Source organism: Lutra lutra, chromosome 1, assembly GCF_902655055.1.
Source record: "Lutra lutra chromosome 1, mLutLut1.2, whole genome shotgun sequence".
Taxonomy (NCBI): domain Eukaryota; kingdom Metazoa; phylum Chordata; class Mammalia; order Carnivora; family Mustelidae; genus Lutra; species Lutra lutra.
The window spans coordinates 201,152,083-201,176,178 of NC_062278.1; the positions used below are offsets into that span (position 1 = coordinate 201,152,083).

The following is a 24,096-nucleotide window of genomic DNA, read 5'->3' on the forward strand; positions in this document are numbered from 1 at the left end:
TCCCTGCCTCCCATCTTCCAAACATTCCCCCCCAAATAAAAGGGACTTACCCTACTATTACTATAACAAAATCCAGTAAATTCCATCCATTCCTAACATAAGCATTAGGATGTAGCAATAATCCATACGCTATAATCTTCAAAAAGGTCTCGACTGTAAAAATAATCAGGAAGGCATATTCTACTTTTTCCTGTGAAGAGAAACAAAAAGGGGAGGGGGGATGAGGGAGAAAAAAAAAAAGAAACAGGAATTAGAATCAATATCTCTGAGATATAGGCATTTTTTCTCCAAGCAAAGTTTTATTATGAGAAATGGCACCATTAACACAGCACCTGTGCCAGGAATGCGTTTTAATTCTAACACTGAATTTCTCATAAGCCGCTAAGTGTAAAGCACTTTTCATTCCAGGCTGCACGACTGCATTTTGCCACCTGCCCTGATGCGTGTGCAATGAGTCTGCCGGGGACAGAAGGGGCATGTTTGTTATTTGCACACATTTGCAAAACGTGGAATGTTTTCCTCCTGAGATTGCCAAGTCAGGCCCAGAAAAGCACAAGGGGGCAACAAGATTCCTACAGCAGCTTTGAACAGAATGTCCTTTGGAAGAAAGGAAGATGCGGCTGCTTTGACCCGCTCTCTTCCTCTTGGGTTTATGCCCGATTTCGAAGTCAGGGTCCTCATTGTCACAGAGCAGCAAGGTGACCTCAGCAAGTCCCTCCTCTCCTCTGGACCTCATTCTCCTCACCGGCACAGAAGGGGAGCAAATTCAGGATGGGAACCCTCCCATCTGAGTACTGACACGCAGTCTTCCCCAGCTGACACTGTCGAGTGGTCAGTGGTTGCCACACACCCTCCCACGGAGCCCGGGCTCCACCTCTGCGTCCTCCCCTCCTGCCAGCGCCCCTCCACCGGCAGCCACTCCCATCTGGCTGCCCAGACCTTGGAGACTCGATGACTCTTAGAACCCTTCCCGTTCTGACTCAGGCGACTTTGTGGGTCCGGAGAACACATCCCTCAGCAGGTCTAAAAATGTTGACTCCTTTCCTCTTTTGTAAAGGTTTTCTTTATGCAGCTTTGGCTCTAATAGAAATACCGACCCACAGGGATGTGTGCAATTAATTTTATAAGAGGCATTCCCTGGCAAGAGGCTACTTAATAACTCAACGAAAAACCATCAGCAATTAAAACTCTTCCACATGGGCCATAAAGCCCTCCACAAATATTAATTCTACCCCATAGGACCCGAGGAAAATTACAAATACCTTAGGAAGATGGAAGTCACAGAATTCACTTACGAAGATGCCTGGTACAAGAGGTCAAATGAATTTGGCTCAGGAAACACTGAGTGAGCATCTCTTCCATATGACAGACCCCACACCAGGAGCCAGGATTAGAGAAAGCTCCCCTGCCCTCCCTACCCTCGAAAGGTTTAGTCCAGGGGGTCAGGGGGAGGGAGGTTTAGTCTGTTCCAAACATGAACACTGCCAATGCCCCAAGACAGAATGTAGAGAGGCCAATTCTGCATCCCGAGCCCTCTGAGAAGGCTGGAGGACTGGTCCCCTCCTTCCCCACAGGGACTCTGCTTTGCTACGTGACCACTGCGAGATGGCCTCGGCCACCCTCCTACCATCACCTGGCCTGACCTTCTGTCTGTCTACTGCCACATCCTCCCTCTTTTTTTTTTTAAGATTTTATTTATTTATTTGAGAAAGAGTGAGAGAGGGAGTACAAGCAGAGGGAGGGGTAGGCAGAGGGGGAAGCAGGCTCCCCGGTGAGCAGGGAGCCCGACTCAGGTCTCTATCCCAGGACCCAGGGATCATGACCGGAGTGGATAGCAGACACTCAACCACCTGAGCCACCCTGGCATCCCTCACGTCCTCACTCTCTACCACCAGGGCAGTCATCCAACCACTCCTGGGCCCCCAGCCTTTACCCCCATTCTTGACCTCCCTCTGGTCTTGCTGAAAAGCCAGTTCATTGGTTCCTCCCCACCGGGTCCCCGCCATCCCCACCCTGTCCTCCAGAGCTCCCTTTGACCCTTGAACACCATCCAAGAGTCTAATAAATTCTTTCGTGGTGTGAGTTAGACAGAGTCCGCGTGTCTTCATATGGTCTCACTCATCTCCAACCTGCACACCCATGCTTTCCCCAGACCTCCCAACTGGCCCTGCCCTCAGCCTGGCTCCTCCCAGGTGCTGCACCCCCTTCAGGGAGCTGCCAAGACGTTCCTTGAATATGTCCCCCTTCTCCTTCCCACAGCCGTGCCCTCTGGGCATGCATGAGCCTGCAGACCTCCTGGGACTCCCTCATTTACTCTCCATATTCCCTGGGAGCCAGGACTACGACTTGAACTTTGCCTCTGGCTAAGGAGGAGGGATCCTGGAAGGCTTCACTGAGGAGGTGACGCTAACTTGGAGGGCTTAAAGGAGAGAACAACTCTGTTACTTGAACCAGAAGCAAAAATCCCTGAAAACACCAACCCACTATACTCAAATTGGACCCTGACCACCAAATGTACGTTGTCAATATGCTTCTAAGACTTGGAGTTCTAGGGGAACGAGATAAGCTAAAAACAGCATGCTGATTTTATAATTCCTTTTCCCTTTTTATCCCTTCTGCTTTATTTACTAGGCCAGACAGAGAAAAAAGGCTTTTGCTACCATCAATATTCATAGCAGTTACATTCCTACGTCAACACAGTCCTATGCTTTAGAGCAGAAAAACAAGGCAGGGAACAGAGAGTACATCTAGCAAACACAGCTTGTTTTTCCTCTTTGGCTTTTATTTGTAAGTAATATTGCCACAATAATACAAGGGCCATTTGTATAACTAAATTGTTTAGGGTTCTTTCATGTCTCATTCTCTTGTCGTCCTCTGTGTCTCTCCTTTTAAAAAATTGGGTTTCTATTTCCAAAAATCCTTAGTGCTTTACCTGATGGAAGTGATTGTAGGAAATATAACCTTGCTTTAATGGGATTCTTTATTATGGAGCCTCTACTGTGATGCCAACTGAACCACGACAGCCTAGAGAGACCGGTTAGTCTAGAAGCCAGTGTCGTTCTTGCCCCCAAATCCCGCTATTAAAAAGGACTCCTGCAAAACAAATATACCTCCACAGTAAGCAAATGTAGTGTTAAAAAAAAAAAAAAAATTTGCAAACCAACCATCACCGGCTGGAGAGGTAATTATTTACAAAAGAACTGTTCGTTTGAGGAAGGAATGTTGAGTTTGCAAAGGAAGTCACCAGGAAGGTCAGGTTCCTACCTGGGCAAGGTGGGAATGCACAGCCAGTGGGAGAGACCCAGTGAGATGCTGCATAGAAAAGATACGGGGTCTGTGCCTCAGATGGAGGAGAGCGCACAGGAAGCGGGTATGGCTGAGGAAGAGGCAAGCAGGAAGCCTCCAGAACTGGACACAAAAGAAGGTATCCTGAGGGCAGGGCTGCTTCATAAAAACCTCACAGTCCCAGGCGAAACAGAGAAATGAATTAATTCCTGCATCTCAGTCTCCCAACACTTACCAGGCAGGACCACAGGCCTGTGCCCTCACCGGACCAGGAGCGGGTTTCCTTCTCACTGAAGTGAGATTCCACTCACTGAAGTGAGGATCCACTCACTGAAGTGGGTGGCCAGCACCAGTCAAATCTCCTTTTTAAAAAAAAAATTTTTTAAATTCCTCTTACCCAGGCACCACCTTATGTAGGGATGAGTGTCGCTCATGAGACCTCAAGGCATCAGAAATAAAGGCTCCACATCTAATTCAGAAACCCGAGAGCTTCTTTGAATAATGAAGATTCACCATGGAGAAGAGCCTCTGTACCAGTTAACCTCAAAGAGAACCTGGAGACACTGGAATGGTCAACTAGGAATGGGAGGGAGGTAGCAGGACCCCTCGATTACACCTGCTTCTCTCCTCTCCGGTTCTCGGGGCCCTTTCACTAGGACCGTGGTGTGAATAGCCAGCCAGCCAGCCAGCCACCCATCCCAGGGTCCTCCTCAGAAAGCCTGACCTGGATCTTCCCAGAGATCTCAACCCACTGACGGAAGATTACAAGGATTTATGAGCCAAGAAAGGTTCAACTCCTTGCTTTGGTCATCGCCCACATAGCGCCCCATCTCTGGAAAGGCTCTCCCGGCTGACACCCTGCTGGTGTTGCTCATCCCGACACCACCACTCCTCACCCTACGGCCCCAGGCTCCCTATGGGCAGGGAGCATCTCTTCCCGTCTTTGTAATCCCAGCCCCCACCACCCACATGGGGCATAGACAGGAAGCATGCAGGAAAAAGGGAAGGGATGCAGCAGACAAAGCTAGACTTAAAGGGGACTAGAAAAACAGGAGGTTTTATGATCCTAGCATACGCATCAAAAAAGCAGAAACAAGGATATGTAGCTAAGTTGCCATTAACCCTTTCTGCAATGAGCTTGGAAGAAAGGGTCACAGTGCCCAACTGACGATCCATCTCAACATCTCGGCTGGCCCCTCCCCTCCTTCCTGACCCGAGCCAGAAGGGCATGTCCTCATTCCTCCTTCCCTCACTTCCTCTTCCGGCTTCTCTTCCACAAGCGCCCTGCACGCCACCGAGGGGCCTCCCTGCTTCCCCACCTCATCATGTGTGTAAACGCCCCGGTCCAGAGCAAGCACACAAGGGACACACGGCTGGGAGAAGCGCAGCCTGTGGGAGCAGGGGCAACCCGGGGCTTGTGGCTACAGGATCTGTTTTCTCCCAGCCTGCCACCCCCCAGGCTCAGCCGCTGTTTCAGATCCATGTCCTGTTCCCATTTTCTAGAATGGTTCCTCCCACCCCACGTGCTCATCAGGTAAGCTCTTCTTGTCCTTCAAGACGCAGGTTAAATAACACTTTCTCAGAGAAACCTTTGCCGACCTCCCAGACAAAACGAGGGCCCGCTGTCAGACATGCGGTCAAAGCCCACAATGCCCTCCCCATGGTCCTATTCACCACGGAAATTTTAAATTCCTTCAAGTTATCTCTTCGGCGTGTGTCCCCTCCAAGAAAGGAATTTCTATAAGATCAGAGACGATTCCCATTTCACGCCTCATTGTATTCTCAAGGCTTGCCATAAAAAACATTTGGTATTTATAAACAAGTAAATAAATGAGCAAAACGCGAGGTTTCAACCGAGCATTATTCACTGTCCCTTCCTGCTAAGAAGTTCCGTAATTGTTTTAGTCTGCTCAGGCCACCATAGCAAAATGCCGTAGACCGGGGCGGGGCGGGGGCACTTAAACAGCAGAGATCCCTCACTGTCCCGGAGGCTGGAAGTCCCAGACCAAGGCACCAACTAGTTTGGTGTCTGGTGAAAGCGCTCTCCCTACGCAGACAGCTGACTCTCTCTTGCGTCCTCGTCTGACCTTTCCTTCCTGGGTGTCTCTGGAAGGAGATGTCTCTCTCTCCCTCTTCTTCTCAGGGCACTGATCCTGGTCACGGGCTCTCCACCCTCATGACCTAATCACCCCACACAAAGGCCCCACCTCCCAATATCATCACACTGGAGATTGGGGTTAGAATTTCAACATATGGGTTTTGGGGGGGAGAGAGAGAGAGAGGAGGGGTTGCCAGCGTTCAGTCCATATCAATGATACCAGGGTCCCCATGGCTTTGCTCTGTTCCAAGAAAAATGTCTGAGACGAAATGCCAGGGAAAAGCTATTCTGCTCTGCAACCGCGGCCCTCCTCAAAGAGGTGGGACAGGGTCTTCCGGTCAGAGTGAGGGGCACACGAAAAGGCTGATCGTTCACGGGGGTGAGGGACAGGCCGGGGGCGGGGGGACGCAGGGCCTCCCATGGCAGGCTGTGGGGCTTGGCCTTCGTCTCTCGCCTGCAGAACCAGCAGGCTGAACCAGATGATCTCTTCCAGTTGTAAAACTACAATTCCCTCCCACCTGGGGAGCAGAGTCCAGAGCCCACGTTCACAGAGAGGTCCCACGAGGCCCCTGGGGAAGACCGCCAGCCCAGACCAGCAGTCAAGCTGTCCAGGGGCTGGGTCGCCCGAGGTCACTGTTGCACATTGGGGGGCCAGGCTTGCTGAGGGCCCCTCCACGAGCCGCTGTGCACAAGGCAGGAGGTGAGAGCGGGCGTCGTGGGACTACGGGGCTATGGTGGCATTTTCCGTAAGTGAGAACACGTGTCGTCAGACCGCAGAGGGTGCGCAGCGCCAGAGGGGCCGGCAGGCAGGCCTCGGCTCAGGGCTGCTGAGATGGAAACAGAGGTAATGTCCTCCTCTCTAGGCAGTAAGGAAGCTGGTACTTCCCAGGCCTCCAGTGAAGTTCCACGAAGAAACTGACTAGAATAGACAGTTTGCCTTCATTTTCCTTCACCTTCGGTCTAAAAGTACAAATTCTAGATGATGTTTGTGTCTCCTGAGTCCAATTCCAGACTCTATGATCAAGTCACCCCGGTTGAGTCATCTGCCCCTGGGCTTCTCAGCGTCCTCATCCGGAGAACAGGACCTTGCTCTGCCCACCCAGGGTATGGTGACCATCAGCTGAAGTGAAAGGCAGGAAAAAGTTCTGTAAACTGCCTCACCTGCCACAGTCAAAGCCTCCCCACCCCTAACCTGGACGGGAAGAGATACGAGGCAGGTCTCCTAGCTCCTGGGGGCTGCAATCCTGAGCGGGCGGGTGGTGGGGAGAAGGGCTCTAGAACTTTCTGAAGATCTTATGACAGCCTAGCGACCCCTGCCCAGCGAGGACAAACGGAAGAAGCCAGAAAGTGGCCCAGCTGGCCCCTCACAGAGACCAGTCTCTTGTTTGTGGGAGGACAGCAGCATCACGCCTGGGTGGAGGAGGCTGAACAGGGCCCTCTCTCTGGGTGCGGCTTCCTGGCTCACGGGCAGAGCAGAGGTAGCTGCTGCTCTGCCACCACACTCGGCTAAGCGTGGTTCTTGCGACCCAGAAACCTCCCAGGGTAGCAGCAATACCCTGTCCCTCCTCTAAAAGTGGCTCCTTTTCTGCTGTCCATCCCGGGGCTACAGGTGTCGGCATGGAGCCCATGTTACTGGTTCAGGGACAGGCAGGTGACCCACACCCGCCAACCAGGTCCGGTGAGAGCTGCAACTTCGGCAACTAGGCAAGAAATTCTGTCATTGGCTGGACTTCGCTCAGAGAGGCACTAAGCATGGAGTTACCAGGAAGACACAGAATGAAGAACCAACACTAACAAAAGCCAAGCGTGCGGAGAGAGTCAAACAGGAAGGCAGAGAAACTCAGAGGCAAGCATCTAACTTTGATGCTTTTGTAAGAGTCCCTGAATCAAGCTGAACCTGAAGCCAAAATGCTTCCCCCTGCCTTGGGCTTTTCAGTTATAAAAACCAATTCATTGAGCAAGTTTGGGTTGGGTTTTTGGTCAATTATAAACAAAAATGTCCTAGCGAACTACACAGTGATCCCACAGGATCACTCTGCTTCCCTAAAAGCTAAAACATCTAAGAGAAACTTAAGCAGCTCATTTCTCAAAAGATTCAACTCCTCTGACGATTCTCACTGACCCACAGGCTCAGGGATGGTTCTCTATATATAGGACCCACGATCCCTGCAGGTCGTAGCCTCTGGGAATTCATCTAAATTCAGCCTTCCGACCAGACTCCTTCAATCCCATCCATTCTCTGTTGCTGTCTTCCATTCCAACTGGTTTCCCACACCCCACACATTCTTTCCTGAAAACTTAATGCCTCGGACTTATCTTGCTTCCCATCCCGCCCATGCTGGGACCCAAACTGTGAATCCCCCTGGTTAGCGGGTACGTTCTACAGGTGGCAGCCATGGGTCCCCTAACCCAGCTCCAGTGCCAAGCCTCTGCCCACTAAGAGTGGCAGTTCAAGCTGTTTCAATTCAATTAAACAATATTCTTGGAGTACCTGTGCCATACCAGGCACAGTCCTGAGCACTGCAGAGTGAAAGACAACTAAGACAGTGTGGTGTCCTAAAACAGCCTGGCAGAGGCATGTATAAAAATTTTAACCCACAGCAGATGACAATCAAGGCCAAAGTCGAATACGGGGGATCACCTGTATGGAAACGGAAGGTGGGGGGATGGGGCAACTTCTGTGTCTGGAGCATTTGCAGAAGCTTCTTTAAAAGTACACACGACTGTGTCACATATGTAACTGAGTCACAGTTCCTCTACATGGCATCCCTGAGAACCTCTACAATCTGTCTGTGGTCTACCTACCAACAACCAGCTGATATCTGTTACCCCACAGGGTGCAGGGCCCCCACCCTACCTGATCCCCTTTCTCTTCCTTCTCCCTTCGTCCTCCTCTGCTCCAGTCCACCTGTCCCGTAACACCCTGAACATAGGTCTTAGTCATTAGAACCTGAGGTCTTCTCCATGACCCAGAGCACTTCTGTTGATCTCAATCCTGCGTCACCATTTCAGGGAAGGCCAGGGAGTTTCATCTGCTCTTGAGCACCAACTTTGTATGAGGCCATGAAAGAGAACAGAGAAGGGCAGGGCATGGCCCTGTTTTTGGCTCCCAGTGTGGTTGGGGAGGATAACCATTGATGCATTGTTTCGTCTTATTTACGGATTGTGGGTACCTTGAGCGCAAGAACCACTGCATTTACTTCTGCAGACTCTCTCACCGTCCCAAGCGGAGAACTGAGCCTCAGTAACACCATGATGCGTCCACCACAAAGAAGGAAAAGCAGAGACCGGCTTTTCCTGCTAAGCCTCCAGGGGCCAAGACCTTGTCTAGCCACATCAGAGAGCCCTGACAGTAGCTCTACGGCCCAGGCCAGAATTCTGTGTGCCCTCTCCCACTTGGAGATACAGAGGTTCGCTTTCTTTCCAAACCATGTCAAGGCTGTACAACCCATTCTGACAACTCAAGTCAAGGGGGGGGGCAAGAAGAATATACGATCGACGTGGGGCTCGTCAAAGCCGTGCACTGCCTCTCTGGGATGGGGGGGCCTGGGTCATGTCACAGCTGCCAAACACCCGTCATTCTAGAAAAGACACCCTCTTTGCTTTGGTTAGTTTGTACGACGTGAGCCAAATGCTCCAACACGTCTGCCTCCCTGTATGTAAAGAAAGACATGAGTGAATGTTTCAAAATGGCAGGAACGGAGTAAGCTTAAAACCAAACATTTTCATGTGATAAGAGAATGGTCATTCTTTTCTTCATTAACGGAGGTAAGGAGAAGCCTTTCCAGTCTGCGAATGGTTAAATTCCCTGACATCAGAGTTCTAGACAACATCTCCTGGCATTCCCCCGACGTCCCCTCGGGCCCCCAGAAATGTGCCATGTGCACACTGGACACAACACTCGGAGCGTGAGGAAATACCTGCCCGTCTCTTCCCTCAGCAGACACACTACTATGCGATGGGGCAAGACAGGCAGGGAAGGGATCTCCACTCACATCTCCATGCGAGGGTCCCAGACAGGGAGCCACTTCTGGCCACAGGTCATGGGAACAGCAATCGTGCCCTCTGGCGTGAGGAGCCCCGACCACACCCACCTGCGTGCCAACCCGTGCCCGCCAAATCTCACCCAGGCTTCTGGGCTGTTCCGCTGAAGGTCGTACCAGCATGCCCTCTGCCCAGGGTCAGCCAGGTGGCTGAGCCACCCGAGGACATGCCCTTGAGGTCCCTGCTGCAGGCTGCTGGGTGTTAGTGCCCGGGGCGGGGCTGCTCCCGCTCAAGAAGGCATGCAGTCCCCCGGAAGTACTTGCTTGTCACCGGGGGGAGGCAGAGGGTCTGGGGCAGGTCTGGCTCTGCCAATTCCAAGCTTTGTGGACTCAGGCAGGTGACTCGACTCCTCCCCCTCACCACAGCTGCTCCATCGACAGAGGAGAGGGAAGGCGGCCACTGCCTAGGTTTCTCGTGGAGTGTAAAGGAGGCCACCCGTGTACAACACGAGAACCACGGTATGCAGGAAGCACGCTCCACGGACGTTGGCTACTGTTATAGTGTCGACGGCCACTACCCAGGAAAGGCACAGGGCATGGTCCAGAGACACTGCTAGCTCCTGAGCGCGTCCTTGGACGAGGGCCTAGCCCCCCGCCTGCTCTGCAGGTCCCTGCACTCCCAGTGAGCACAGCTCCACCTGCAGGGACAAGGCAACTCCAATAAGCCTGCTCCTAGCCTTTCGGACGACCCACAGTCCGTCTGCGGCACTCCTGTAACAGTCAGGAGGGGAAACAGGTCCCCATGCTACCTGCTCTCCCCTCACAATGAAAAAGAGGATGAACGTCTGTGGGGCGGTAGGAAACAGAGAGCACTCAGCTCGTCAGCTGTGACCTTCCACCAGAAAACCCCCTGCCCATTGGGTGATGAGCGACCCTATGCCACGGTCCCCTTTTTCCCAGGGAAAGTGCTGAGGACATAGGTCGTTGCTTTCTGAATAAATTTATGAGTCAAAGCTTAAAAATACATAACGTGCGGAGTCTATAATTAAGATCAAGTATGTAATACGTTCACTCGGAAGATTAATAACTCCATGCCTATAATTCACCATTATTTTAGAATTAGTAAGTAAAATTGAGTTAATTTAAAAGACATTGGGTAGCTTAAAAACCAGGCACCACCCAACCGTGGCCTTGAAGTGGAAATCAATACATGGTCAGTGACTGCGCAGAACAGATTCTCTGCAGACCTGCTCCAAGCTGCAAGTGTCGTTTGCGCTGCTCTGGTCCTGCCAGTCAAATATCTCCCTCATCACTTCACACCTCCTGGGGGCGGGAGGAAGGGCTCCGCACCACCCCACCAAGCTCAGGACCCACACGGGCTTTCCACAAGCAATCCTACTCCCAGAAAGATGGGTGGTTCTGGAAGCAGTTACTAGAGAAGTTCACAACGCTACTATTCTTTTCAAAGAGAATTTTTGCTGAATACCTGCTTAGCTCCAAAAAAAGAACAATAGGCAGCAAGAATATGAAAATTTGATGTAGGTAAGAAAGGGAGTGCTACATAGCTATGTTTTGAAAAGGCAGGGAAGGAGGCCCAAGATATATTAGCACAGGAATCATACGAATAGGACCCCCTCAAGGTCTGGGGGGAAAAAATCTCTTAATAAACCAGTCCGCAGTGTAGACAGCTAGCTAAGTGTGAAGAGGCTTGGCTCTGAGAGTGAGATCGTGAAGCACTTTCTCTCTACTTTTAGGTATCCCTGATTTGTCTGAGTCTTTCTCACTGAAGACCTTTTACTTTAAAACCAACTGGAATTCTAAATGTTTAAGACAAAGGAGTAAGTTGAGAAAGGAAAATTAACAAAGAAAATGAAATGAAGCAGGAGTAAGACCATGACAAAGATGTAGGCGGTGAAGACACAGCTTTATTAACATGTCTCAGAGAGTTCCAACTGCTGTCGTGAAAGAAGGAAATCAGACCAGTGACACAAGTCACCTTCTCCTTTGAATGAAACTGTTTCTCAGCACAGAACAATATTTCTCCAGAGCATTTGCATAGAGAGAAGAATCAGCTGACAAAATGAACTGAGCGCCCATTATGGGAAGTAGACGAACATTCGCCGGTCTTTGTGGAATTGGTACCATAATAGAGACAGGACTTTTTAAAGGAATCATGCAGGAAATTAATTTTGTGGTTTACAACTAGCAATTTTTGGAAAGTGAAAACAGGATGGAAATCAGAATGCATAGAAAAGAGCAAAATCTAGTAAGAGTAAGTATTTTCATCAAGCTTTATGTTTCTGATGATACAATGTGTATGTGTTTGCGAGTTACAACATAAAATGTATCTATTACTGTTGGCCAAGTTAAAAAAAAAAAAAAGGTGAAACACACAACCCTAGAAGCCAATAATCTGAACTCACCAGCGTACCCCAGTAGGGATAAAGACCCACTCAAGGCCCCATGGGGAATGGCTCATGAAGAATCCTAACAGGATTCTTGAAGAATTCATGAAGAATTCCTAACAGGAAGAGAATGATACCTCCCCCACCCCGGGTCCTAAGCCAGAGACAACAGGTCAGAAAGAAGCCGGGCAGGGAGCAAGGGGACGTCTGAAGACCTGGGCCACAGGCCCCCACCCGAGACGGAAGCCTGCAGGCCAGAGAAGGCCAACAGAGGCTGGGTGTCCCCTGTGTCCTCAGGCAGACCTGGGACTGCTCTGGTGCAAAGCCGTCAAAGCCCTGGGACTCACAAGGAGACACGAGAGAGGGGCTCCTCGTATCAGTACAGCTGCTTTTTGGAAAGGGGAGCCAGCTCAGACCCAAGCCCCTCTACAGCCGGGCAGGGCAAGTTTGTGCATCTTCATTCACTGGTTGAGATGAATTCCCCCCTCAGTTTCCTTCACACCCTGAACCGATTTCCCCACAAAGGAGAATCCTGTACCGAGGCACGAGGCTGTGACTAATGAAGGACGCCGTCGAATCCCAGTCCTGCCCGGACGGCTGAACCTCCAGCAGCGGGTTCCTCAGCATCTCGACAGGGACACCACCACTACAGTATTGCAGGTGGGAGATGCCCGGAGCCTGGGTGACTCTCATGAACGTGGCAGCCGTCACCCTGGTGTCTGTGAATGTCCCACAGAAATTGAAAGGGCTCTCCCAGCTCTGCAGGGAGGTGAGGAGAGGACCACTTTCTGATCAAGGAATCAAGGGCAGGTTTCCGGAAAGTTCACTTCACCTTATGTGGCCACAAAGCTAAGGCTGAAGGGTACACACCCACCCCACCCCCCGCCACTGTACCTCAGGACAAAAAATAGTATTGGAATCTCAGAAAACACAGGAAAGATCATGAATAAACAAGCACCTGGAAATCGCAGCCACTAGAGTCCTGCTTGGCCATCGGAAAGCTCAAAGCTGTATCCATCCTATTAATTCGGGCACAGGCAAATGCCTTTTTAATGGCTTCGTAATCACGAAGATCCATCATCATCTTAATAATGATTAGTATTAGAAAAGGCAACAAGCTTCATCATAACCGCCTCAATTCAAAATTCATTAACACTCTGTGACCAACTGAAAACCTGACTCAGCCTTGGACTTCACGAACGTACCTCCTAAGTGCCACGTTGTTTAATTTCTGTCCTCAACTGTAAAGCTGCCTTGACAGGTCAGTAAAGTTCACTTCCCAGGGTCACTGCCAGATGAAGTTCGCATTCGAGCAAACTCAAATCATGAGGATCGCCTCGAGACATCTGAACCTAAAGAACCAGGAAAGCTGAAACGACTAACTGGATGCTCTTTTCTAAATATCTAGGTTCACTATTTATAACAAGTCCTAGTGAGTTAGGATAAAACGGAGCAAATACAGGTTTTCCTTTAATTACAGTAATGCTGGTGAATCAGACCTCAAATGTCTGGAAATTACTGCTTTCTACAACTTGTGATTTTGCTCAAATGCCACACTTTAAAAAAAAAATCCAAATCCAGAACAAAGAGTCCAACTGTTAACATCCAGTCTTCTCTGTCTCTCTCTTTTTTTTTTTTTAAACAGTGCAGACACAGGAGAGTCCAAAAAGACACACAAAGATAGGAGGCAAGACAAGCCCCCTTTCCAGACAAGGAAAAGCAAAGGGCTGAGGTCTGAAAGATCAGCTCCAGAGAGCCTGGACTCCACTAGTTTGCTACTGACTTTTAAACATCCAGACCCATCCATAAGCCAGGACAGGGAACACAAAATCTACTTGGAGGACGTCTGGCTGCTGGTCCTGAGCTGGGCAGCTCAGTAAATTTACAGAGTCAGACAGCTGGGGTGGAAAGTTCCCGTTGGGTCCAGCTATCTCACCTGGTGCAAGCCCCTCACCCCTCCTGAGCCCTGGCTTCTGGGTCAGTGAATGCACTGTCAAAGGAACAAATGAGACCATGTGCGATATCGAAGCACAGGATACATGGTTGCCATTAAGATACTGGCAAGGAAGGCGAGCAGTGCAGGTCTTGACCTCTTTTCTCCTATGCTAGAAGCTCTCCAGATTGATTTTCTTTTAACCAACGCGTCCGATGAACTGATGTTCTTTGTCCTTCTGGGTAAGACAATGACAAAGGTCCACGCCACACTGAACTCACTTGGCTCCTAGGTCAGTTTCTAGACAGCTCCTGTGTTTTTGTTCCAGAGAACGGAGTTGCAGGCTTACCAAGAACTGCTTATGTTTGCTCCCAAGTTTATAGCAGATGCACCGCCCAACTTAAGTGGACACTGCTTGGAGTGACAAGACGGGAGTGCAGAAAAGAGTTGTTGCTTCCTTAAAAAAAAAAAAAACAGGCTACATCCTTCGGAGGCGCTGGATCAGAACACTGCTGAAGGTTCTGTCATTGAATCCAACATCAGCGGCATGACAGACAAGGTAAGGGAAAACCCATAAGCTTTTAGAATTGCTCTCAGCTTTCCTCCCGGAGATCTAAGTTCTTATTCTATTTTTAAATAAAATGTGACTAGAAATTGTAGGCACATTATAGGCATAATTTATGCAAGAAAGAAGATGGACACTCTTACCAGTACATGCCTAATACTCAAAAAAAGCCTTTCCCCTACTCCAAAAGATTGACAGGTAAATGTCTGGTTAAATATTCCAGGTGAAAACAACCTTTAAGATGTGCTTCTATCTTTCTAAATGAGCCTCCCTATCACTGACTTCTTGGAACAACCATCTTAGGGGTTACAAGTACAGGGGCTGTAGGACCCTGGACTCACTCTGTCCTCAGCTCCCAGCTGAGGTCTGGCATGCAACCTCACTTGCCGTTGAGTCTCTGCCAATACCAGCATTGAGTGCAGAGGTGTTCCCAGTCACCAGGGCACATGTGTCGAAGTAAATATACTGATCTCGTGACAGTCTGGGGTGCACAGGGGAGCACTGAGGACCACCACTGCTGTGTACTTGGGCTTCATGCTGGCATGCTTCCCACCACTTCCCCCCTCCTGGTGTGCACAAGCAGGGGCAATGCTCATGTGTACGTGTCCACATGGTGGTAGTGGCAGCATTACGTGCAAGGGCAAGACCAAGGAAAGGAGTAAGACAACGCATGTGAGCACGGAAGAGAAAAATGTGTGCGTGCGTGTGAGCACACAAGACCTATGTGGGAGGGCACGCGTTGGAGCTGGAGGAGGGCAGCCACTGGCGGAGATTCACAACTGGTTAGAATTCCCCAGAAAATCACCCCAGAAATGCCGCCTGCTCCCTCCTGAGCATCACTGTGACTTCCATTAAATTGTCAAGGATTCTCACATTCTGCATTTTGTCCTCATCTCGAAAACCAGTTGCCAAGCATCAGCTGTGTGTGAAGTGAAGGAAGGAGATACGGTTTGCTCTCGGGAGTCTATATCCTTGTCCGCAGATGGGCTCGCCTGCGTCGGAGGGGCCCGGAGACCAGCCGGAGCGTCGAGCCTCGGCAGCGATCACCGAAGGACACCCGTGTTCGCATAAAGGCAACCGTGGAAGCAGTGCCACCTCCTTGGGTGACATTAGACTCTCAGTGACAGCTCACAACTTATACCTCTCCCTAGACGAGGGGTGGGCAGACCCTAGCCCATAGGCCAATCCTGTCCGCCGCCAGATGGTCGTCACCATACTTCGACCGCGGCACGGCAGGCTCATCGGGTTATCAACGGTCTGTGGCTGCCCAGGCGGGGCCCACGTAGAGACTCACGTAACCTCCACTACTTACCGTCTGGCTCTCGAGACAGAAAAAGCTTGGGGACCCTTGCTCGGGATCCTTACTGCCCGTCAGAGAGAATGCTCTAGGTTTTCACTTCTCCGCCAGAAAAAGGGAAGGAGGACACTCGTGATTATCTAGCTGGGGTCCTTCTTCTGAGATGAATAGTGTAACAGTTCCGCTTAATAGCCAAGACAGGTGTGGGACGCTAGCACAAATCTTTACCCGTGCGTTTTTTAAAAACACAGGCTCTGGTCATCCTTCCTTCCTGCTTCCTGTGAAAACATACAGGCACTACAATTACAGTGACCGCTGAGGTTTTCCTAAGCACACACATGCGCCGTCCCCAACGGCATGCAGCTTTCTTTAGGGGTACACACTACAGTTCAGAATCGCAAGCACAAAAGAGACCACTACTTCGGGATTATGTTTTGAAAGACCTTGAAGGACTCGATGCCCCATTATTCCCAAAGAAGCTTTCGGTTTTTTACTGTGTATTTAACCAAAGTTCCTACAAGACTATAAAAAAACCATAGCCACTGTGAAAATTAGTTAAAATAATAGTTTCTGCAAAATACTTTCAGTGCCGTGGCATTCATCCTTTAGAGACGGGTTAGGGAGTACTATAATTTGGTCTGTCAGCATGGATATTAGGCGTACAGCAGACCCAGAAGAGAGCATGTCGACTCAATAAGGTTTGGGGGCTGGGGAGATTATAACGGCCTTAAATAAGACTCAACATCCAACCTTCCGCACGAACTGATCCTCAGACTTGACAAATAACGCCATCGCAGAGAGCACCAAAGCCACCAAAAGACAGTCCTAAAGAAAGGGCACAGATTCTGCCTTCGATACTTATGCACGGGTGCAGATAACGTGTAACAGGAAGTGGAGGTAAGGATAAAATTCTTCACTTTCTATTTTTTTTTAAAGCTGGGTGAGAGGTTTCTAAATCACCCAGGTGTTAAAGGTCAGGGCTCCCTGATGGAAAGAAGCACAAAGTACCTCATTTTCTAATGGGACTAGATGCTCCCTGCCCAGGGCTTACTAAGCCAGCCCTCTGTCATCACCACCTGCCATCTCCACGGGTACAGTCTGGGAAGGGGGACACAAACTCATCTGGCTGTCAGCCTGGCAGAGACTTCAGTGTTGGGGAGGCCCCCCCTTCCTAAATCCCAAGCGATAAGGACTCAGGAGAATCATAAAGACGGTCTTGCCTACAAGAAGGAAAACCCAGCGTCTTGTCCCCCATGGTCCCGAGCTGCTGCTCCCCTTCCCCAAGCAGGGAGAAGCAAAGTGGCAGAACAGTCATCCTGCCGCCTATTGGCCTGGCAAGGACCTGTGAGCTTCCCACGAGCCAAGCAGTCCCTACAGGGTACTTCCTAAGTGTGAGTCATCTCTGGGACCTCACCCAAGGGGACTGGTCCCCATGAGAGGTCAGTCACCATAGCGACAGAGGCTGTGCAGTAGGAACAAGAGAGGCTGAGCCAGAGCCCCACGTCCCAGGTCAGGACCTGTGAGGTGGGGGGAGAGTCACCAGGCCCTCAGCAGGCCCTCTGCAGACCAGTGCCACACACCCACTCCATTTTGGGGATCCACACCTGGACACCTGTCGGGGGGAGGGTCTGCCCCCTGGCCCGTTTTAGCTACAGAGGCTGCAAAGCCAAGCAGGGGGCAATCCTCGGTCGCGCCCAGCTAGGAGAAAAGGTGTTTGTCCTTCTACGTCTCTTCCTTCTCCCCTTCCTCAAAAATGCAGCACTTGGAGCTGCTGTGGGGCAGGGGAGGGAGGGAGGCTGGTGGGGACAGTGGTCGTGGGGTGGGGGAGCCCTAAATCAGGTTAAAACACTCCAGGGTAAGAACAGAAAGGGACTGCCAAGGTAGAGTCCACCCAGGACAGTGTGAAGACACTGGAGAGGCTGGGGGGCGGGGTGTACGAACCAAGGGAGCAGGGATTGCAAACGTCAAACCGTGCCCTGCGTGACAGGAGATTCCTCAACCAGTGAAATACACATGGGTAAACTGAGGCTCGCAGAGAACAAACTTATCCAACGTCCTCAACCCAGACAGTAGCTATAGCGAGAACAGCTGACTGTCCCTTCATCCCTGTTTGAGGGGCGAAAAAGATTCGAGGAATGGGCTCAGGGCCATGGGTCAGGTTCCAGGTCCTCCCTCCTTGAGGGCTTTCCCCAAGAGCTTCCTTCCGGTGACTCAGTGACTCCGGTTTACCCTTCAGCCTTTTCCCTCTTACCTTTTTCTCCACCTTCCAGGCAGATTGTCTCCATCACCCACCACACCTGTCCCTCTTCTCCCCTCCTTCTAACTGTCAGAATCTGTCAGGACCTTACTCTGTGACCACGATGTCCCTAAATACTCGGGCCTCAATCATGGTTCTAAACTACTTCGAGACCAGAGGCAGCAGGAAATGACTTGAGAGCAGGACTTTCTAGAACTCGGCTGTCAGCCCCTACGGGCTCTCCACCCCTCTGACCATGAGGGCACAGGCACAGAGCCCACCCCCACCAAGCAGAGCAAGTGCGGACTTGGAGACATCTCTGACGAGCCCCACTTTGAATGAGGAGTACAGTAGGCTCCGGATCCCTCCGCTCTAGAACTCTGTGTATCTCCTTGGCCAGTCTCCCAACGGCTGAGATAACCTAGCAAAATGCAAAGCAGCAGGACGAGAAATAAAACTTCTTTCCGTCCGCTCCCCACCCGTTCTGATTTTTCTAGCTTGGCTCCCCGAACTGCTCTGAAGGCAGAGGCCATAGCAAGTGACTCCAGGGGACCCCATGTTCTCTCTGCATCAGGTATCCTAAACCTCTGCACACACAACTAGCCCACTCCCCCAACAACACGTCACGGGGAAACCAGCTGCCCCACCACATGACTTGTGATTTGTTGCAAACTCATCAAGAGATTTGAAGGTCAAAGAGAAATGGGGGTGATTGCACATTATCTATAGGCTTCGCAAAGTCCTTTTGTCCAGAGTGGACTCAACAGTTAACACTTAAGAGTTAACGAAGTCAGTAAACAAATCTGCCCCCACCCTCCTAAAGTTGACAGTTTTAGAAAACAGGGCACAAACCTGGCTGAGACAGAGTACAGGAGAGAAGCAGAGAACACTCCCATTTGGAGAAGCAAACCTTCGTAGTACCACCGTAGCCCTCATCAGATCAAGAATACAACTAAAGAGCAATAAGGAAAATAAAACAAAGGGCTTTGTGGCAAGTGCTGGACACACAGCAGGGACCTGGGTGGCCCTGCTAAATACGGGGATGGTAGACCTCGAGGTCCGTCTCACCAGCTTCAGTACCAGTGGCTGGACCAGCGGCCCTCACGGACCTTCGGGGCTCCTTCCAGGGCATGCTTTCAACGCCAGGCCTTCCAGACCCAGACATGAAGGAAACGTGGTCTTTGCCCCTTCATGCTCTGTACTCACTACCATCCACTGTCCTGAATTCTGTTGACTGCCAGGGACTCTGAGACCAGTTGAGCTGTCATTATCTGTCAGGGGCTGCAAACAATGGAAGAAACACAAGAACCCCAGGGGGACGTGTTTACAGAAAGACACCCTCTTTCCACCCCTTCTTTCTCCATTTCTTTGTAAACACAAAGCAGTTCTTCAGCTTCCTTGTTCCCCGACCCGTTGATAGGATTTTCGCTGTCACTTAAATGCACTGGGTTTCCTATAGTTTCTCGGCGTACCCATAGAGCGTCCACCTCTACCAGGCCCCATGCAAATGCATGGGCACTAGACAAATCCAGTCTCAGGCCTGTCACCTGGGGAACTCGCTGTCCCTCGCGGGAATTCTTTTCCAGGGACTGCCCCTGTCAAGGCCTCAGCTCTACGATTGAGGGCTGTGCTGTATCTTCAAAGGAACTGGATACCACCTGAGGGTTTGCAGGGTAAGGCAGAGTGCCTTCCCTGGAGTCCTTCCCATGGGAAGTGCCATAGCACGGAGGGTAAACACCTGGAGAACAGGTCACCTTGCAGCTGGGTCATTACAGCTGGCTTGGGCTGGCAGGGAGAGGGGTAGTAAAGGCCCCCCAGAAAAACTACCTGGGTGGGGAAATCTCCGCCCAGCAGGAGGCAAAGGGGCAGGGGCAGAGCGGGGAGGAAGGTAGAGTGAACTCGGCCAGCCAGAAGTTGCAGTGGGTCACTTTCTGCTGTTTTCTTTTATCGCGCAAGAGGTAACCAGCCAACGTCCTGCATCTCCTTTCTTCTGGTTTGCCCTTCCTGTGATTATGACATAGATCAGTTCAAAAATCAGGTTCATTGCAAATAAAAATGAGAACAATGTTGCTGACTTCCTTCCAGGAAAACAAAGAAGAAAGGAGGGTTGATCTAATCTCTGTCCTCAGTTGGCTCCACGATTATCTATGGCGGTTTAGAAACCGGCCCTCCCCACAGAAAGACTTGCCTGATACTGTTAACTTGAATGTCTCCAGCACTTTTGTCTCATGGCCTGAAAGTCAAAATGAACAGCTACCTACTATAGCTCTCGTTCGTGACAGCTGCCACCACCTGAGAGGTGTGTGTGTGGGGGGGGGGGGTCAGTCACCAGAGGGAAAAAGATGTCCTAGTCCATCCTTTCTGTAAATCTTTACTCAAAATCTACTGCTTTGTTTTGCTCACTGAGTAAGTTTCAGATCATTTAGGGAACTCCTAGTCCTTCCCCGTGGCTGGTTCCTGATCGCCTATTTTTTGGGTGTTTTTGTTCTCCAAATGAACAGACACTGAAAGCAACCCTTCCCAAGCCGCTCCAAGCACTCAGGGAAACACACCTTCGCCGCGATCACATTTGTGGTGGGGAGAAAATCCTAACTGTGGTGAGAAAATTAGCTCAGAGGTATCCAGGTGCTACAAATGAGTCCAGGAGGATGGAAGGACTCTTCCGAATTCGATAAATCAGTGACATTGCAGAGACTTCTGTGGTGGGTTTTAATGGAATTTTGAAGAAGGTAAGCAAAATAGCCCTATGGAACAAGGGCAATAAATCACCATTACTTTTCACTTGTACTACTGCAACCTGCATCCCCCTTGAGTATGGTTTTCCTAACATTAAAAACCCTTTCAAACACACAGAAGAGCCAAAAGAAGGTTCCAGTGACTACCCATACAACCACCACCTAAATTCCACAATGGAGATTTTGCTAGGAGTGCTTTGGCTAGCTGCCCTCCGGGCACACATTAATGTGCCTTACTTTCAGACCTCCGTATACTTTATCCTTAAACCCTTGAGCACCATACGGTTTTCTGGAATTTGATATATACAGGGTCTTTAAAGCAAAAGGCAGACCTGGAGAAATGTATTACTTGGAAGGGTGCAATTTGTGAGTTTGGGCAAATGCTTGCCCTCCACCCCCGTCAAGATACAGAATATTACCATCACCTCGAAAACAACTGCTAGGCCTCTTCTCCCCAGACCCTGCCCCACCTCCTCTGGCAGCAACCATGATTTCACTCTCTCATAGTTAGTTCTGCCTGTCCAAGGACTTGTGTGTAAGTGGACTGTACAGCATTTGCTCTTTTATGGAAGGCTTTTGCTCGGCATAAGGATGCGACCTGGACCAATGGTTCACGCCTTTTTTACTGCTCAGTAGCATTCTGTGGCAGGAACATTCCACAGTCTGTCCATTCTCTTACTGACCGACCCCTATCTCATTGCCAGGATTTTCTCTATTATGGAAAAAGCTGCTATAACCAATTGTGCCTAGGGTTTCCTTTCCCTTGGGTCAATACTCAGGAATAAAATTGCTGTGTTAACAGGTCCCCTCAAGAACCACCTAAGGCTTTTCCAAAGCGTTCCTACCATTGTAGGCCCCACCAACCATGCGTGAGAGCATTATCACCTGTTTTCATTTTAGTTACTCTGATGGGTGCGTAGCAGCACGCCCACTTTGGTTTTAACGCACATTTGTCGGATGTCAATAACGTCGAAACTCTTTTTGTCGGCCCTTGACCATTTTCGTGAAAAGCACGTTACATCTTCTGTCCATTTCCTAAATTGAGGTTCTTGATTATCATTTCATTGCCTGAATGTGTTCTGCATCCTGAGTACAAGTCAGTCAGTTGTGTTTTGCACTGAACTTCTCCCAATTGGCAGCTTGCTTAGGCATTTTTTCCTTGAAGATTTTACTTATTTATTTGACAGAGATCACAAGTAGGCAGAGAGGCAGGCAGAGAGAGAGAGGGAAGCAGGTTTCCTGCTGAGCAGAGAGGCGGATGCAGGATTCGATCCTAGGACCCTGAGATCATGACCTAAGCTGAAGGCAGAGGCTTTTTTTTTTCCCCCCCAAAAGTCTTACTAAAATCAATTCCAAGCATAATACTTCTTGGTCCTCTTAAAATAGACAGTGGGGGCTAACGGAGGAGGAATCAGGAGATCTTAAGGTTAATTGCAATTTGTTCACAAATCTCCAAATGACTCTGAACAAGTGGTTTTTCCCAACAGTGAGCTGCTCTCCAGCTCTGTGAGAGCAGTACAGCTTGCCCTGAATGCCTCTCAAGATGTAGAGATAGGAAATAGTTTATGTAACATGGAGAACCCCTAGCTAAATGGAATGTGAATATTCAGGCTAGGACGTAAAAATATTTTTTAAAAGCACAACAGAAGGGAACCATTTAGGAAGATGTGAGGCCAAGTCTGAGGTCCTCACCATCTCTTTGTCATGCTTGATACTTCTGAATGGGAGGATGGAGAGTAGGGGGAAAGTTGTCTTCAAAGAGTTTCGTTAGAAAATGGCTATAGAACTCAAGGACAAGGTTTAGGTGCTGTGTAATCCTGGAGCTCAATTTAATTTGTGGGATGCATACTGGAAAATAGATGAAATCCTGTTTTAAAAATAATTAGGAGTATTATTACTCCAGAGGGCAGACAAGGAAAGCGTGCTGTAAAGAAAATGCCTAGGGGCGCCTGGGTGGCTCAGGGGGTTAAAGCCTGGGTGAGCACAAGTTTGTCTTTTTGTCATGAAGTCCTACTGTATCCGTTTTTCCCTTTTACGGTTACTGCTGCCCGAAGCTGATCTTAAAAACCTTTGCTGATGTCCAATCCTTGATTTTCCTCCCATAAGTACAGTTAACTGTGTTATTACCTTGGTTCGTTCTCTCTAGCTCTTCTCCTGAGGCAACTTGCAAGTGGCACACACTCGCCTTCTCCTTCTCAGTGCAGCCCTTCCCACTCCTACACACAGCAAGGGTTGGAGAAAGAGGCAAGGCTGGCTCTGGACACACCTCGATCCCTTCGGAGCGCTCTCTGGCTCAGTCCTGAGGCAGAGATTTTGAAAAGGCGAAATGAAGGCGACACGTCGTCAAAACACAGAGCCGCCAACATTCAGCCTCAGGTAGGAACCATGAGGAAAGTTCAGGGAGCCACACCCCAGCCCCAAACATAGTGACTTTTGTGGATTCCCAACTGGGGCGTATTCCATTCTTCTCCTTCATCTGCCAGCTCAGACTTTTATCACAGTGTTTAAGGCAAGATTGTATCCACTCATAATAAAAATATATCCCCTAAGCTGTAACTTATTGAAGCAAGGAGAGGGTTCAGGATAGAAGAGGAAACAGAGTTTCGAACTAGAGGCTGAGTTTGTGTGCACACCCTGGATATGCTCGTCCTCATTTAGAAAGCGCCCTTGATCCTTTCTAGGTGTTCTCTGTTCCCAGGGTAGAGTCATGGCCGGCACTTGCGGGACAGAGCACTCCTTCCTTCTTCCCAGAGGCCTCAGAACCTGCCCCTGCCTCCCCCCATCTCTGCTGCCCCCAGTCCTTAGCTGATGTTAAAGTTCCCACAGCAGTGGAATCTTTCAGAAGCCGCCCTGAGCTATAGTCCTTTCTGCTACACAAGTCCACGTCTATAAGCCTATTGCCAAAATGCAGGGTGCAAACCAAGTTCCTATACCAACATATGATCACAAATGCTCAGAGGGAGTTCGCAGTTGGAAGAAACGTTCCCACACCGTGAAAGTACAAATGTTGTTCCTCTGTGTTTTCTTCTGCTTTAAAAGAGGGACCAGAACCGGGTTCAAATGGTAGAAATTAAAGATCTCAATACCCTTTTCAAAAAAAGGCACTCCTCTTTCCCAGACCCCTCTGTATCCACTGCCCGTGGAAAGCCGGCTCACTAGAAGCAGCCCACCCCACCCTCTCACACGGGCTTTCTCTGCTTTAAAGAGCTGGAGGCAGGACCAGAGCCTTTCCAGAATGGATACATGACGGACCTGTAATTTATCTTGGTGTGTTCCCATTTTATTGTGTTCCACCTTTATTGCTCTTTAATTTTCATAAATTTTCTTCATAGCACTTATAACCATCTAGCCATTTTGATTATTTATCTCTTTTCCTTGTTAAACTGCCTATTTGCATAGCCAGAAGCCGAAGATATTTTTTCTGTCCAATTTGTCCCCATATTACCAACTCTTAGCACAGTGCCAGGCATGAAGCAGACAATAACTCTTCGTTCAATAAAGATATATGGGTCCTAGGCACTGCGGGGAGTTTCTAAATTTCTGGCAGAGAGGGACCACT

General features: G+C 49.8%; 1 protein-coding gene across 1 annotated transcript in view; it reads right to left on the reverse strand.

Moving 5' to 3' along the window:
- The window catches only part of CACNA1D (calcium voltage-gated channel subunit alpha1 D), a 299,526-nt gene that overhangs the window by 154,064 nt on the left and 121,366 nt on the right, over positions 1–24,096 (reverse strand). Inside the window, 1 exon segment of the mRNA XM_047691769.1 lies at positions 51–190. Within this exon segment, the coding sequence (XP_047547725.1) occupies positions 51–190 (140 nt within the window).